We start from the raw sequence: 17,195 nt of genomic DNA, 5'->3' as shown, positions 1-17,195 counted from the left end.
TAAACCAACAAGTGATGCATTCAGGTGCAATAGTTAAACGACAACTAGGCCTGGCCCTGAACGTAAAGCAGTGATTTGAAACAGGCTGTAGGTGCGTTCGGGTACACTTGGTAAATGATAAAAGCTTGGTTGCACTCGGCAACAAACATCAAAAACCTGTAAAAAAAAATACCAAAAACACTCAATTAAACAAGCAGCTAATGCGTTCAAGTACATTCAGTTAAAGACAAGGAAACCTTTTGGAGGGAAAAAGAAACCGCATTTTAACGACATGTTTTACGCCCCATATACTCACCGTCGTAATTATTAGATAATGAATGCAAAACGTTAAATATATACTGTATATATTTCCTCTCACAATCAATCATTTAAATTATATCTACATTTCATTTAAGGTAGTTTATTTTTACGAGTTAAAATGACAGGTCCGCGGGCAGTGAATTGAGCATCGTGACGTCGTCTTGAGATGTCCGAGGGTCCCTGAAGGCAGCAGGCAGCCAGGCTTGCAGAAGGCAGTCAGTGCGCGTTGGGTTGCTTCAGTCCGTGCGGGGTTTCGGCACCTGAGGGGTCGCGTGTGGTGCGAGGGATGCGGTGGGACGACGGAAGCCGCCGGATGACGAGGCGGGCAAAAAAGAACACGTTTTTGCTGTAGAAGAGTTTACTTGTTGCTTGAAAGTGGATGACGACGTCACGCGAGACTTTTGTTTTTTCTTCATGGTTGATTTTAGTTGGCACGGTGTGACTTCGTCGTGGATTTAGGAGGAGTTGTGGGTTTTTTTCTCCTCGTTGGATTATTAATAATCAATCAGAAAGTTTGGACAGGAGAATGGACTTTGTGGGCACAGTTGTATTGGACTATAAACCGTTTTTTGTTTGTTTGTTTGTTTTGGACCCCAAGACTTTAAGACCACTTTTGGATTAATGGAGTCGATGATGAGGTTTTTGCTGGTCCTGCTGATCCAGAGTGGGTCCCTGCAGGTCCATGCAGCTTCCAAGGAGATCTCATGCGAGCCAATCACGGTGCCCATGTGCCGGGGCATCGGTTACAACCTGACCTACATGCCCAACCAGTTCAACCACGACACCCAGGAGGAGGTGGGCCTGGAGGTGCACCAGTTCTGGCCCCTGGTCCGGATCCGCTGCTCCCCGGACTTGCTGTTCTTCCTATGCAGCATGTACACGCCCATCTGCCTGCCGGACTACCGCAAGCCTTTGCCGCCGTGCCGCTCGGTTTGCGAGCGCGCCAAACGCGGCTGCTCGCCCCTCATGAGCCAGTACGGCTTCGAGTGGCCCGAGCGGATGAGCTGCGAGCGTCTCCCCCGCCTGGGCGGCGACGCCCTCTGCATGGCCCAGAACGGGAGCGAGATCGCCACCACCCCGCCGCCTCCCCCGCCCCTCTTCGCCAAACCCACGACCAAGAACCGCTTCAACAGAGCGAACGCCCCGGCCCCAAGTGAGCGCGAGTGCCGCTGCCGGGAGCCCCTGGTGGCCATCAAACGGGAGTCGCACCCGTTGTACGGGCGGGTCCGAACGGGCCCGCTCGTCAACTGCGTCCAGCCGTGCCACCAGGCGTACTTCTCCGAGGACGAGCGGACTTTCACCGCCCTGTGGGTGGGGCTGTGGGCGGCGCTCTGCTTCGCGTCCACCCTCACCACGGTGGCCACCTTCCTCCTGGACATGCAGCGGTTCAAGTACCCCGAGCGACCCATCATCTTCCTGGCGACCTGTTACCTCTTCGTGTCGCTGGGGTACATCATCCGGCTGGTGGCGGGGCACGAGCGGGTGGCGTGCGCCCCCCTGGCGGACCAGTCGCACATCCTCTACGACACGGGCGGTCCCGCTTTGTGCACCCTGGTCTTCCTGTTGGTCTACTTCTTCGGGATGGCCAGCTCCATCTGGTGGGTGGTTTTGTCTTTCACGTGGTTCCTGGCCGCGGGTATGAAGTGGGGCAGTGAGGCCATCTCGGGGTACTGCCACTACTTCCACCTGGCCGCCTGGCTCATCCCCAGCGTCAAGACCGTCCTGGTTCTGGCTCTCAGCGCCGTGGACGGGGACCCGGTGGCCGGCATCTGCTACGTGGGCAACCAAAGCCTGGAGAACCTTCGAGGTTTCGTCCTGGCCCCGCTGGCAGTCTACCTGTTCGCCGGCTCGCTCTTCCTCCTCGCCGGTTTCGTGTCGCTCTTCCGCATCCGCGGCATCATCAAGCAGGGCGGCACCAAGACCGACAAACTGGAGCGGCTCATGATCCGGATCGGACTCTTCGGCGTGCTCTACGCGGTGCCCGCCGCGGCGGTGGTGGCCTGCCTGGTCTACGAGCAGCACCGCCGCCCCGACTGGGACCGGGCGCTGGCCTGTTCTTGCGCCGCCGAGCGCCAGCGGGTCGGCGGCGGGCCCGACTACGCCGTCTTCATGCTCAAGTACTTTATGTGCTTGGTGGTGGGCATCACCTCCGGGGTCTGGATATGGTCTGGGAAGACCTTGGAGACCTGGCGCAGGTTCCTGCTGCGATGCTGCCCCTGGTGGCCTCACAAGGTGGCGGCCCCGCCCCCTGTGTACGCAGAGGCCGCGGCAGCTTTGACGGCACCCGTCCCCGGAATTTACCATAAAGCTCCGTCTCATATTTGACAAATAAGTCCTAAAACTTGGGACCAGAACGATCCAAATCTTCAAGTCCATGGAGCCATGGAACCAGTACTTCCTGATGCATTCACAAACGAAACTTTATTTATTAATGTAAATATTGGAAGAAGTTCTGCCACAAGGTCCAGGTCCTGGTCGTGGTCTTGGACTATGAACATGTAAATAAATGGAACAAGTTTCCATCACTGCTTTGGGCCTTCGGTGCCATCTGCTGGTGGCAAAAGGAACTGCTTAACATGGCTGCACTCAGACCAATAGGAAGGAAACGTGAAGTCATGTGACACTTTGGGTTTTCTTCTTTTTTTTTTTTTCCCTCGTTGACGAATGCCGATCTCTCCTCGAAGTTCCAGAATCAGCATTTGAAATTTAAATTGTCCACTTCAAATTACGTAGTTACTTAATTTCAATTTTGATAAATGTAAAAGGACAATAATTTTATGAAGAATTTCAATTATAGATAAGAAACTATAGTCATTTGTTACAAATTGTATATAAATTCATATTTGGACAATGCTGATGTCAACCCAATGTCCTCAAGGTTTTGCAATCGGAGTTAAAAAAGAAAAGGTAATTTTAAAGTAACTCTGCTGTCCAGCTTAAATCGCTGGAAATTTAAATGGACATTTGTATGCAAGTTTTTTTGTCTTTTTTTTTGTGTGTGACTGTTTTAGGGTCACAATCACGTTGGATCAATGTTGAGATAAGACTGCCTGAAGGTTCAGGAGTAAGGTTTAAAAAAAAAAAAAAAAAAAAAAAAAAAAAAAAAAAAAAAATCTTAATTTGCAGCCTTCTGTTGTTGGCAACATTCTGGCGATTTGAAACGAGCAAATCGCCAGAATTCTAAAGGGACTTTCGTGCTGTTATGGGTCAATGTTTGATAATTGCCTCATTTTACATTTAAAACTTAATTTTTTTTTTACCATTGTTACCACTACAATGAAAAATCTCATCTCATTTAACCGTCAAAAACATCAGGCGATCTATTTACAATTCTTTTCTTCTTTTTTTTGCATTTTTTTTAAGCGCAGATTTCGGTCCAAAACAAGCACTTTGTTAACACTTTTGTGAGGTTTTGTTTTGGTTTGAGACAAACAATGGACTCAAAATGGGTGTTTTTCCATTCTGGTGGCATTACTAACGTCTTTTTTTTTTTTTTTTTTTTTTTGGTGATTTGTCCCTAAAATGTTCTTTTTCTGCTGGCAGTTGAAGTGAATAGACCGATTAAAATGTGACGCATTTGCAACTATTATCACATTGTGTTTATTTTATTATACCGTTTATCTGCCTTTATTGGCATTCAATGACAAGTTGGATTTTGCATGCTTTTCAACATGACAATAATGTGTCAGCAAGACACAAGGAAACGCAAACGGGTGAATCGAAGGGAGATTTCCATAGCAACACTCAAGTGTCACGCAACTCGTTGGTGCCCTCCTAAGGAACAAAGTGGCATTACAAGACAAAACTGTCAGACATATAAAATATGTACTTTGAAAATGTAGTTTTAATTGAAGTACCTGGGTAAATACACTGATTTTAACGAAATTTAACTTAAAAAATAAAATAAAAGGAAAATGTTCTTGCTTTGGTAAATTTCTGCTCTCGGTTGCCAAAATCCACAGCGTCTCGTCTTTAGCATTGTTTGAAGGGTTCATCAAAATTGCTTAAAAACAATGTTTGATGTAGGAGTAGGCCTATACATATCAGAATCAATAATCATCTAATAATTAAGCCACGTTGGCTACTTCAACTTGAATTTTCACTATTATCGTTCTTATTTTCCTTTAGCCAGTCTAGATTTCCACTTTGCTAATGCTAACTATCCCATGATGCACTGTGGTAAGATGGTGAATTATGAAGAAAAAAAAATATGGCGTGAACGGAATACGTACTTCAAAGACAACACAACCATTTATCAGTTACACAAATCAAATTTAAAAAAAGGCCAAAATGCTTATTGAATGTTTTGTTTCTTGTACTCTAACTATGCTTTCAGTGACAAACAGCACAACAAACCGTGTGTATACATGATTAGTGTTTATTTTAAAATACTCCATCTGCAAATGTGTTTTCCATTTAAAAATGAGACATTTCACAGCTAGTAGCCTACACAGTAAGCAAAACCACCTTTTTTATTTTTTGCTGTCAAGTCCCCTTCAGTAGCTCTACATGGATGTACTGTAGTTTGTTCACTAGGAAGGGAAGAGGAAAAATATACGGGGGTGCAATACTGATTTTGAAATCATTTCATTCAGTAGTAAGGTCAATTCTGGTCTTCCAAGACGTGTTAGTCTTCGTTCTTAATGAATACAAGTCCTCACTTTTAGTTCCCTCAACAAAATGCAGTTTTGTAACGACTATACGGCATTAGAGAGGCGCTCATGAAACCAGGGTGAGTTGCGCATAAATAAAAGGTATCAAAATAATTGCGTTCAACTGGAGTTGGCAGCAGTAACCACGACGTGAGGGGGAGGGCCGGGATCCGGCGGTCTTAGGAGAGTACGGCGTTGGAGCGCCGTATGCCGGCGAGGTTGTCGGCGCTGAGCGACCGCCTCATGGCCGCTCGACTCAAATCTTTGTATTTGTCTTCACACAGTCTGGAGATGGCCTGGCATGATGACAAAATAAAATTGTCAGTTTTTAAGTAAGTAAGTTTGGATCACCAGCAAGAATTTGTTTCATTTGCTAGTTTGTGGGACCTGACCGAGAGGATTTTTTTTCTTTTTTTTTAAGCCTCATTCTCAGTCTGATATTTGGCATGATAAAATCGGATTAATTGATCGAACAATTGACAGCAAGCAAAAAAAACAAACAAACAAAAAAAAAACTAAAATAAGATGTAATGAATAAAATAATGCTTCTAACAATATAGATATGAATTACAGACAGAACATTTGACTGTTGTAAATACTTAGCCTTTAGAATTTGTGTAAGAAAATCGGGATGAAAAAAAAATGGCCAATTTGGCCTTTATTTTTTATTTTTTAATTAAAAAAAAACTAATTAGGAATGAGATCATCTTCGTTATAATTGTATGTTAACGATTTACATTATTCTTGACTTATTTTAAAAAAAATAACTACTTGGCGTGCGTAAAAGTAAAAGATTCTCTTTATATTTTTAATTCTTGTAATTTTTTAACTATTTTAAAATATGACTTAATAAAAAAAATTACGTATGGAATTATATAATTTACTTTTTTTTTTTTTTTTTACTCTTAATACTGGGATTTTACCTTCAAAAATTTCAAAAAAAAATTGATTGTAATATTTTAACATTTTTCAAGTAAAATTAGTCATTACTTTAGATTTTTTTTTTGGTCAATTTTTCTTGCAAAAGTCATCAAAAATAACTCTTGGTCTAACAAATATTTTAAATAATTATATATATTTTAAATTTCCTTGTAGAATTAAACGATTTTTTTTTCTGCCTTTGACATTATTCTGGCAATATGACAACTTGCCCCATAAAATTTGAACTTTTTTCTTGAAAAACAATTTTACTCTCAAAAGCGCAACTTTGTGTCCTTTAATAATAGTTTACATTTTGGTCGGTAAATTTGTTACTTTTTCTTATAATATTTTGTAACATATTTTTACTCTACTTTCATTTAATTTCACTATATTCTGCTAATATGTTGAGTTTTTTAAAAATGAGATTTGACCTTATTCTAAAATTACATTTTTTTTTATATATATATATTTTTGTCATGTAACATTGGTAAGATTACAACTTTGTTGTTGACATTTTGTGTGATGTGTCTGATAATTTTAGGACTTTTTCTGTGCGTTTAAACTCTCGCACGACGGCGACGGGCGCGAACATCACCTCGAGCTTCTGCGCCCGTTGGTTGTTGAGCGGCTCCAGCGGGAAGCTGAGGTTGTTGTCGTCGGCCAGCTGCCTCAGGTCAAAGTAGTATTTGGCGTAGACGCTGGCCGGCACGTTGATGTTGAACTGGAGCAGCTCCAGGAAGTGGCGCTCCATCTCGTTCCTGCGCCGGGGGCGGGATGACAGCGCACAGCTGAGGCCACAGAAATGCTCAGAAGTCTGCCGAGTCGCTGGCTCAGGTGGCGGGCGGGCGGCAGGGACGCTTTAAGGGGAGGGGCCAACGTGGAGGGCGCTCACGCTAACCATGCTAATGGAGTCATCAAAGATGAGTGCAGCCACTCCAGTCGCATGCTCAGCAACTATCACTTATTAAACCCACAAGACTAATACGGAGTTTTTATTTGAATGGTAATTATTACATGTGACATTTTCATATTGAGTTATATCAGCACCCATCGTCAAAATTATTTGTAATATTTAGGAAAAACCAGTAGTATGTACCCAACGTGTATATTTCTGTTTACTATATTATTATCTGTCAAGGTGGAGATATATATATATATATATATATATATATATATATATATATATATATATTCAAATGGCAGGTTTTTGTGATATACAAAAATGACACTAAGATAAATAATTTCAAAATATGTTTTCCTTATTGCCTAAACTTTAACTGGTACAACTCAATTGAAAGAAAAAAAAAAAAAAAAAAAAGTAAAATTATTCCCATTTTTTCTTGAAATACGTATTTTTCTTAAATGTATTTACTTCTTGATTAATTTCTTACTAAAATAAACTTCAACTTTTTTTATTATAATACTTTGACTTGATTGAAATTACCCCATAATGATTAAATAAACAAATAAATAAATAAATCACAATATTGCAGTTTTCCTCTCATAATGTTACAACTTTTTTTTTTTTTTTAAATATATGTAGTTTCATCCGCGCAAAAATGTTACGCCATTAGATGGACCCAATCTTTTGGCTCGTATTGTGTGTGTGTGTGTGCGTGTTTGTATAGTTAACAAAGAACAAAGTTGTGTTCCTCTGCTAGCATTTTTCTCGCTTATTTGTGCATGTGCGGTACAGTCTCCATTTTCTGACCACGCATTATTACCACGAGCGAAAAATAGGAAGCAGACAAATGGAACGTCGTGGTCCTCCCTCTTCATCATCATCACGCAGCCTCTCAGGGCACCGGTCGCCATGGAGACCGCATCCAGGTTTTTGCTTTGTTGGCCGCCAAAAGGTGGGCCGAGGCCATTCTGTGTGCGCGTGTGTGCGTGCGTGCGTGGTATCCCTGGGCAACTAATGGAGTGGGCGAGAGGCAGGCCCCATTATGTGGAAGCAGCGAGCGCACTTGAGAGCCACCCGACATTTCTCTCAAAACAACCCCCTCTTCTGCCTTCATCCACAAAGACACTCACATCAAGCAGGGACGACACACACGCACACATCATTTTTTTTTTTTTTGTTACTGAGGAAGATACCACACTTGTTTTCAGACTGATACCAGTACGAGTATTAGCTCTTTTGAGTACTCATGGATACCAAGTACCAATACCTCTAGTACTTTGGTGACATAAAATTGAATTTTACACAATAACAAACCCTTGTCAACAAAAACTTTTCCGACGCAGGTGACTATTTGCCTACCACAGTACAGCGCCACCTACTGCTGAGGAGGACTTAGTCAATGTCAGATTTTTTTTTTTCCTCCCCACAAGTACTCAATACCTTAAAGGGATACTTGACTCATTGAACAATTTTAGCTGTAAAAAGTTAATATTTTTTGAATTTGATAACTTCATTATTTTTCATATACAATTAACTCATTCACTCCCAGGACATTTTCGCTGTTTTACTGGATTTGGACTGATTTTGCAAGGCCCATAGAATATTGTGTCCTATTACTATTTTAAAAAAACCAAAACAAAACATGGAACCTAACAAAAGAAAGATTAGAGTCTCTTCTTCCATCAGGAATAAAAATTGTATTTGTATCTGTTTCCATTTTGCATCAATTAGCATTAGAATATGGCTAAGTTTCAGCAATATTCACAAATCTGTTTAAAATAGTGGGGAAAAGAGCTTTTTGGTCTCTTATAATCTGCTGGCTGTTTTTGTAATAACTACTGAAGGAATAATTGTAAATAAGTTATCATACATTTGCTGCAATGAAGAACTGCTACTGCTTGCAATGAAGAATGTTTTGTTTTGCACTCACATTCACATAGCCTAGCCATATATGTTATCTTATTATATATTTGCTATAATGAAGAACTGCTTCTGCTTGCAATGAAGAATGCTTTGCTCTGTTCCTACTCACATTCACATAGCTATTCACACGCTATTTGAAGATGACTGAGCCAAGATTGGTGGTTATCTACTTCCTAAGCACAGGTGATGTCATCATCAGTCGACAGAAAGTAGAAAAAATACTTTTTAACTCATTCACTGCCTTTGACAAGTATACTTGTCAATTGTATTTTTTAGAGCGGTGCTAAATGGGGGCGAATCTGAGCATGCTCCACTGTAAATATCAAACTTGGAAACAACTTTACTGATGCCCAACCACCGGTAGATGACATCATTGCCCCATTTTATAGGAAATAAACACAGTTTCAGAGTCCATGGGAGAAATGGCTGTATTTTGGCAAACCTACATTTTTCTGCTGTCAATTATAAAAGAACGGGACGGGACAAAAAGTAGGGAGTCTATTCTGTTATTTGGTAGATTCGGTTTATATATAATTATTGAATGTAATATCACGTGAGTATTGGAAATGTAAAAATTTTCTATAATGACTGGCAGTGAATGAGTTAAAGGTATTAATTGTACATTAACTAATTTGCTAACAAAAACGTATAAATAAGTTTTTTTTTTAATGTTTTAAGTGTCCCAAAGACGTATTTATATGTTTTTGTTTTTTTTATGTTAGAGAATACAAAAGGCTATGATACAGCCTCTAAACTGCAAAGAACGGTTGCAGAAATGGTAGTTATTACACAAACAGACAGCAGGTGACAGCAGAGTAAAGGAGATCAACAAGGGCCATGTTGAAAAAAAAAAAGCTCAATTACTCACAATTCTAAATAGATTTGTGAAAATTGATAAAACTTAATTATATTCTAATGCTAATTGCTGAAAACTGAAATATTTTTTTTTCCTGATGAAAGAAGAGACTTTAATCTTTCTTTTGCTAGGTTCCATGTTTTTTTTATAGAAATAGAACACAATATTCTGTGGGCCTGGCAAAATAAGTCAAAGTCCAGTAAAACAGCCGGGAGCGAACGGGATTGGTTCTGTGAAAATGGCTAGGAGTGGATGAGGTAATTCTAGACAAAATATTAAAACTTTTTACTGCTGAAAATGGCTCAATGAGTCAAGTATCCCTTTAAATTTCGGTTCCTGGTAGTGGCAACCTCCACAAGTACTCGATACCTTAAGATACGGACAATATCGGCTCGATAGCTGGTATTGGTACACCCCAAACTCTAATTGGTACACATTGCGACACTGGTAACTACTACAAACTAACCCATGTGAACTCGAGTCTAAACTCAACTCGAGGGTAATCAATTTATCAGGGGCCAAAAAGAAGACCCCGCTAGGCGGGTAGTACTTGCAAGAGAGCCAACAACTAAATGTGTGTGGAACGACAGTACATTTTCCCGAGCACCAGGGACTTTTTCAAAAGAGCAATGCGTGTTCAACATATTTCCAAAAATGACGACGTCATCATCGTCGTCGCGATGGACTCACATGTCTTCTACGGTGATGTCCTTGAGGATCTGGCAGTAGTCAACGTTCCAGACGGCCTGGTCGTCCCAGACTTTGGAGGCCAGCAGGATGGCTCCCAGCACGATGCGCTTCCAGTTGGACGGACAAATGTCCAGCTCGGCGTACGTCAGCAGACGCTCCAGGTACACCTGAGCTCCACACATAGAAAAAACATCATTCACTCTCTCTCATTTATGCAAATGATTTTATTTTATAACAATAACGACAACAACAACAATAAAAAGATGAAGAAGAAGAACAAAGAAGAAGGACAAAGGAAGAAGAAGAAGAAGAAAGACGAAGAAGAAAGTTGAAAAAAAGATTATATCATTGTCAGGAATAACAACAACCAACAGTGCTGGCAACCAGCAACCATGTGCTGAAATGACACACAATCTTTTGCAAGGTTTTGCTGCCCTCTGGTGGCCACACGTTACAAGTGTTGTTTGAAAACTGACAGCCGAAAACAATGATTCTCAAAATTAAGTATAGGATGGCTCCCTCTAGTGGTACACCAACGAATCTCTCAATTCAATACTGAAACTGAGAACTTAGATTTAAAGTTTTTCATCCAGTACAGTAATTTGTTTAAAGTGGTTTAGCTGTATTTTCATTTCATTGTTTTCTTGCAAAAATGCATCTTTTTTTAAAAATAATACTGTTTGTACAAGGTTTTTGTTATCAATTACTTCTGGTTTCTCTAAAAATCCATCCATTTCACCAAATAATTGTTTGGGTGTGTTTGTATTTTTTAAGTATATTTATTTAAAACCAAAATAATTAAGTACTATATTTTTTTTAATGCCTAGGGTGTATTTTGATGGGCGTTTACTGTAGCTACTTTCCTCGAAAATAACATTACGGGGTAATTTTCACGAGCTGTTATTTAAAAATAATAATAATAATAAATTACAGTACAGTAACAGAAAAGTTTTATCTTGGAATATTTTATTTTATTTAATATTGTGACTTTACTCCTAAAATTACAAATGGTATTTTTTTTTTCTAGGAATGATTTTTTTTTTTTTGACACTCTCCAAATCAATGAGCCCCCTCTCTGGCAGTTTAATATAATAACAATAATAATAAGTATAATAATAAGTATAATAATAAGTATAATAATAATAATAATAATAATAATAATAATAATAATAATAAAAATAATAAAAACAAAAAAGTTTTATCTTGTAACATTATAGATTGTTTTTTTTTGTTGTTGTTTTTTTTCATTTTACAAATGGTATTTTTTTTTTCCTAGGAATTTTTTTTGGACACTCTCCAATTCAGTGACCCCCCCTCTCTGCTGGTTTAATAATAATAATAATAATAATAATAATAACAAAAATTTTATCTTGTAGTATTATAGTTAATTTAATATTGTGACTACTACTATTGTATACATAAAATTATTCTGTTCATTTGTGTCTGCTGATTTGTAAAAAAAAAAAAAAAAAAGTATCAGAAATCTAACTAAACCATGCCAGCTAAAATCCAAATCTAAGAATTTAATTTAGCAGTACTTACAAGTGTGACAATGGCACATTCGGCAGTGAGTTGCGCCGCACTGAAGAGCGTCCTGACGAAGCGATAGATGACTTTGTGCTCGGGGTCCATGCAGCCGTACTCGTCTGGCACCGCCTCTCTCTGCATGCGTGCGGGGGTGTGGCAGAAATACATATTGACACGATTTGATGTATTTTAGGGCATCGATTATGAACTCACCGATAAAGGATGCAGCTTCTCATCAAAGATGTCCAGGGAGCGGTCGGAATCCCTGCACATGACACACCTGTCAGTGGATACTCACATACACACTATCAAACATACTGTACACGTGTTGTACACTAATGTGTAGGAACTTACCTGTTCTTGATGTGGTAGTAGATTGCTAAAGTGACACTGAAGGCAGACAGAAAGACATGAAAGTTGACGGTGTGTCTTAAATGTTATGATAATATTGTGCCTATTGAATCCACACGTGGTTCACCATTTGATTGTGCTTTTGAGGTTGGGCTGGCTGACGGTGCTGTCATCGATGAAGATGGTGGAGCACGAGCTGTACTTCTTAGACAGCGGCCCGGGAGACACCTGCGCGCACACATATAAAGATGGCGGTTAACTCATTTTTATTTTTTTATTTTTGTACACTTGTAGGACAGTAAAACACCCTTTTATTGTTTTGATAGAGTATGGGAAAAACACAAGGTTATAATTCCAAGGAAAATTCTGTATATGATGAGAATATGGTCATACTCTTCCAAGATAAAGTAGGTAAGAATATTATAGCAATAACGTAACATATTTTCCCCCCCAAAAAAAAAACAAAAAAAACAAAACAAAAAAAAGTTCTTTTTTGTAGATAAGAATTTGGAATATTAAAAGTATAGTATAAAAGTTTTTCTCAAAAAAAAAAAAAGAAGTATTTTCTCATGAGTGAAATGTACCACGAGGTAACTCCTTTCACAAAATAAAATGAGATAAAATAATCATAAGAATATTTAAAAAAAAAAAAAAAAAAAAAAAAAAAAAAGATTATTTTTCCAATAAAAAAAAAAAGTAGTAATTTTACGAGAATAAAAGTTGTATTATTTTTCTTGTGAGCCTTAGTATTACTGGGGGGTTGCGGAAGCCTCATTTATTGATTTTTTTTTTTTTTTTTAGGTAAACAGTTGGAATATTATAAAAAAAAAAATTTTTTGTATATTTACAGGAAAAATATATTCCCCACACAATGAAAATAAGTCACAATATTAAAAGAACAGTATCTTATTTTGTTTAGGAAGAAACAAAACAAAAACAAAAACAAAAAAAACCAAACAAAAACATGGGAAAAAATGTATAATTTTTCTGAATAAAAAGTTATCATATTTTGAGAATTCTCGGAGGGGGTGGGCGGTTAGGAGTCACTTTCAAGAAAAATTGGCACTATAACAATATAATATATTAGAAAATATCAAATATATAAATAAAATATACAATATAATAACTTTTGTGGTGGTCACAATTTGACCGGGGGGGGTCTTACGTGACTAATGTGGTTGATGTGGTTGCTTTTCCTCCTGTCACGCACTATCAGAAAAACAAGAACACACATTCTTATTATCATCATCAGTAATCATTACAAGTACGTCATATACATACACATATTACATACATACATATTTGGCAGTAAAAAGCAATAGCTTACCATCTGTCTGGGACTTGCACAGGAAGATGGTGCTGGCTCGGGCGTGGTCCGAAGGGTTTGACTCTAGGGCCAGCTCTAAAAGAATAAAAGTAATAATAATAATAATAATAATGTATATGTGTATATATATATATATATATATATATATATATATATATATATATATATATATATACATACATATATACACACACACAGTATATATAGTGTATATATTAGGGGTGTTAAAAAAAATCGATTCGGCGATATATCGCGATACTACATCGCGCGATTCTCGAATCGATTCAATAAGGGCAGAATCGATTTTTTTTTTTTCTTTTTTTTTTAGGATTCACACCTTGAGCATGGAAGAATGTTATATGAACGGAACATTAAGCCTTAATATTTTATTTTAATGCTGTTCAAACATGAAACAGATTACAACCTCTATAAGACTGAAATTTCAGATAAATAAATAATACATTTTCATATAAATCTTACACTCTACAAGCTTACTGATTAGTATTTTCTAAATTTGAATGAAAAAAAATCGCAACAATCGACTTATAAATTCGTATCGGGATTAATCGGTATCGAATCGAATCGTGACCTGTGAATCGTGATACGAATCGAATCGTCAGGTACTAGGCAATTCACACCCCTAGTATATATAGTCCAAAAGTATCGATAAGCTGGCAGCTATGGAGCTACAACTGTAGCTACTTATCGAAAGAATCCTAAAAGTAGCATCATAGCTAATCTATAGTTATCATCAGGGCAACAACTAGTACAGGTAACATTGCAACTATTGGTACACAGAAGTTAGGAGCTAGAATACGGACTACAACAAGCGCAGAGAAGAAAGCTGTCATAACCACATTCATATTAGCCTCCAAGTTTACTTTTGATGGCGATTTTAAGCCATTGTTTTTCCACCCTGTTGCTCCAAGCTAAAGCCAAACTAGCGATGCTATGTAAACAATAGCCAGATTTAAAGTGTACATATTGTGCATTCATGCTATACAAACGGGACTTGCTGAAAGGAATGCCGAGAGAGGCCTGAACGCACCATCATCATTCAAACATTCAGTTGGCCTCCAGGGTGATGATGACCATAGAAGCAGAAATGGAACTTAGAGCAACATAAACAATTGCTTCTATCATGGACTAGCGGACCTGCGGTCATGTTATCAGCTGAATAATAATAATAATAATAATAATAATCACGTAAAGAGTTAACATTCTTTTTCGAGGGATTAAAAGTCATGATTAGCAATTTTGCTATTCCAATTCCATTAGCAATGCTAGGGCTGCACAATATATTGAAAAAACATCGACATCACGGTATCAGCTCATGCAATATGCATATCGCAAAGACATGCAATAAGTTTGAAATGAAATTTGATACATTTATCTCAATTTCACTAAACACTAACTAAAATGTGCATCGCCATCCAAACATTAGAGGTAATTACATTTAATTAACTGACAATCTATTGAATTTGCTTTAAAAAAAAAAAAAAAAAAAAAAAAAAAAAAAAAAAAAAAAAAAAAACTTATTTTGCTGCATGACAAAGTGCCATTCTTTCATTAGATAATAAAATTGGCATTTATTTCGGTAGCATGATAAAATTTTGCAATAATATCGATGCCTATATTCAGCATCTATATCACATATCGCATGATTTTCCAGTATCGTACAGCTCTAAGCAATGCAGTGTATTGGTCTGATTGACTAATTCCTTATCTTATTTATATTTTTTCCAAGAAAAAAGTTGCAATATGAGAAGTCTTGAATCTGAGATAAAATAAAAAGCCATGAGAAAAAAAAATATGTTATTGGTATTTTCCGAAAATTAGGGGTTGTAATGTTATGAGAAGACTTCTTGTAACGTCACCCTAAATTCCGAACAGTAAAATAAGTAAATAAATAAATAAATAAATAAATAAATAAATAAATAAAATGTAGATTTAATAACATTAATTTGCCAACAGTTTACGAGTGTAAAGTCCGAATTCCCAGTTAAACCAAACGCAGCGTGCAAAACAGGAGTGGAAACTCAAAATTCCATGTGTAAGCAAGGGCAGCATGGGCAAGGCCAAAGAGCTCGCAAATTTTGTCATTGTTTTTTTTTTTTTTTTGTATTATCATTTTTATGACATACATAAAACCACGGTTTTAACAAAGTGACGAACCGTCGGGGACTTCTCTGTCGCTGATGTGCTGCAGGTACGGGGCGCTGTTGTCGTCGCTGACTTCCGTGCTGGTCAGGAACTCCTCCAGCCGCTCCGCCGGCTGCCTGGACGGCAGCTTGGGGCTCGACTCCGGGGAGACGCAGCATGACACCGTGTTCCCCATGCCGGGCCGGCCTGTGTGCGTTCAGTGTCCCAAAGTGGTCCGAATGCTTGTACGCTTCGCTGCTTCCGACCGGGCGCCCCGCTCTCACACACCAGGGCTCGGTGTTAGCATTCCATTAGCTCGTCATGCTAACGAGCCGGCGTCCGCCAACTCCCAGCGACGGCATTCCTCTGCCAGTTGCGGGGAAAGCGGCGGCCTACAAGTCCCGAGAATGAGCCCCCCCCCCCTAAAAAAAAAAGCAGATGAAAATGATGATGAGTACGACGTTTCTAAATTAAAAGTGACGTTATGAAGCAAGCGAGTGGTTTCTAAACGTCCCCCGTCCTCACTCATTCATTGCCCTAGCGAGCTGGCTAGGTCGGGGTACTTTAAACCACATAAAACGTTCTAAATTCTAACTCACTTGTGTGTCGATAACAAATTAATGTGAATAAATTGTTTACGCCGCTATACAGATGTAAATTGTTTCTCCAGGTCCTCCCAGATATCCTCCAGGGCTAGCGAAATAATCCAGGCCGAGGATTATGCGGCCTTCGTGGATTACCGCAAGAAAATTAGGAAAATCCAACACCGCAAAACAGTGTTTCTTAATTAAACTAATAACTTCATTAAAAACATAGAACTAAACGAATATCGTCACATCACATCGTTAAATGTTACTAAGAGACTAAAGCGACTTTCCAGATAGCTCCGGATGTCCTCTTAGGCTATGGAGAAAAATCCAGCCCGAGGCTTCTGCGGCCTAATACGACCAAAACAGGGAAATCCAACACTGCGAGACAACGTATCCAAATCAAATTAAATCCTCGAGGCTTTCACTTCGTTTCCCATCGCACAAGCAACTTTAAGAAACACTCCGGACTCCGTCCTGGTATTTTTAGGCTAAACTGCTCACATAATCGTCATCTCGTAGCTATTAGGGCTCATACCACAGCAGCAGCACCGCTTTGCAATGAGGCGCGTCTAGCACCGCCCACTCAGGATTCTAATCGATCCTATTGGCCAATGAATCACAACAATTATTTTCCTGGGCTGTGCATTGGCCGAGAGAGTTGTCCGTCACTCTGTATTTACAAGAGGCTATTTTCGTAGTGTCACACCCTTTTTTTCTGAAACGAACACCGTGCTGTCAATCAAAACAATTCATATTGGTTTGGACGAAATAATAATTTTAGTCATTATTCAAAGTGCAAATATGAGTTTTAACCACTTATGTATGTCAATAATTCCTAAACTATAAAGTATAGGTACTTTTTTTCTGTGGGAAAAAAAGGTTATATTACGAGACAAGTATTATTATTTTTTTTACCCCAGATAAAAAACTCATTATATGAGAAACAAATCGCATTCGTGAAAAACAATACATTTTCCGAGATTACAAAAGGTAATTTTTCTCAAGAGATAAG

General features: G+C 38.8%; 2 protein-coding genes across 4 annotated transcripts; one reads left to right on the top strand and one right to left on the bottom strand.

Moving 5' to 3' along the window:
- Positions 1–551: 551 nt before the first annotated feature.
- On the top strand, positions 552–3,889 carry fzd5 (frizzled class receptor 5). The gene has a single exon (XM_077536390.1). It carries the CDS (start codon positions 922–924, stop codon positions 2,623–2,625), a length of 1,704 nt encoding a protein of 567 aa, XP_077392516.1. The 5' UTR covers positions 552–921; the 3' UTR covers positions 2,626–3,889.
- A 773-nt stretch (positions 3,890–4,662) lies between these two features.
- Positions 4,663–16,749, bottom strand: ccnyl1 (cyclin Y-like 1). 3 transcript variants are annotated; one of them, XM_077536393.1, is made up of 11 exons: positions 16,685–16,749; positions 15,627–16,015; positions 13,452–13,526; positions 13,290–13,333; positions 12,252–12,352; positions 12,128–12,163; positions 11,987–12,038; positions 11,789–11,908; positions 10,247–10,413; positions 6,469–6,631; positions 4,663–5,248 (listed from the first exon to the last, which is right to left on the bottom strand). In XM_077536393.1, the coding sequence occupies exons 2-11, from the start codon at positions 15,787–15,789 to the stop codon at positions 5,132–5,134; spliced, it is 1,038 nt and encodes a 345-aa protein (XP_077392519.1). In that variant the 5' UTR covers positions 15,790–16,015; positions 16,685–16,749; the 3' UTR covers positions 4,663–5,131. The 3 variants fall into 3 exon arrangements, with proteins under 3 accessions (XP_077392519.1, XP_077392520.1, XP_077392517.1); XM_077536394.1 differs by having other exon boundaries at positions 16,719–16,737; XM_077536391.1 differs by having other exon boundaries at positions 15,627–16,745.
- Positions 16,750–17,195: the final 446 nt, after the last annotated feature.

This window comes from Festucalex cinctus, chromosome 11, assembly GCF_051991245.1.
Source record: "Festucalex cinctus isolate MCC-2025b chromosome 11, RoL_Fcin_1.0, whole genome shotgun sequence".
In the NCBI taxonomy this organism is placed as follows: Eukaryota; Metazoa; Chordata; class Actinopteri; order Syngnathiformes; family Syngnathidae; genus Festucalex; species Festucalex cinctus.
Note: the sequence above shows the minus strand (reverse complement) of the source record. Positions and strands in the feature narration are given on the sequence as shown.

Excerpts from the sequence above, each read along its gene's own strand:
- fzd5 (XM_077536390.1), top strand. The coding sequence starts at position 922 with ATGGAGTCGATGATGAGGTTTTTGCTGGTCCTGCTGATCCAGAGTGGG.
- ccnyl1 (XM_077536393.1), bottom strand. The coding sequence starts at position 15,789 with ATGGGGAACACGGTGTCATGCTGCGTCTCCCCGGAGTCGAGCCCCAAG. Across the intron at positions 13,527-15,626 it reads CGACAGAGAAGTCCCCGACG|AGCTGGCCCTAGAGTCAAAC; the intron begins GTTCGTCACTTT and ends TTATTCTTTTAG. Across the intron at positions 11,909-11,986 it reads AGAAGCTGCATCCTTTATCG|AGAGAGGCGGTGCCAGACGA; the intron begins GTGAGTTCATAA and ends GCACGCATGCAG.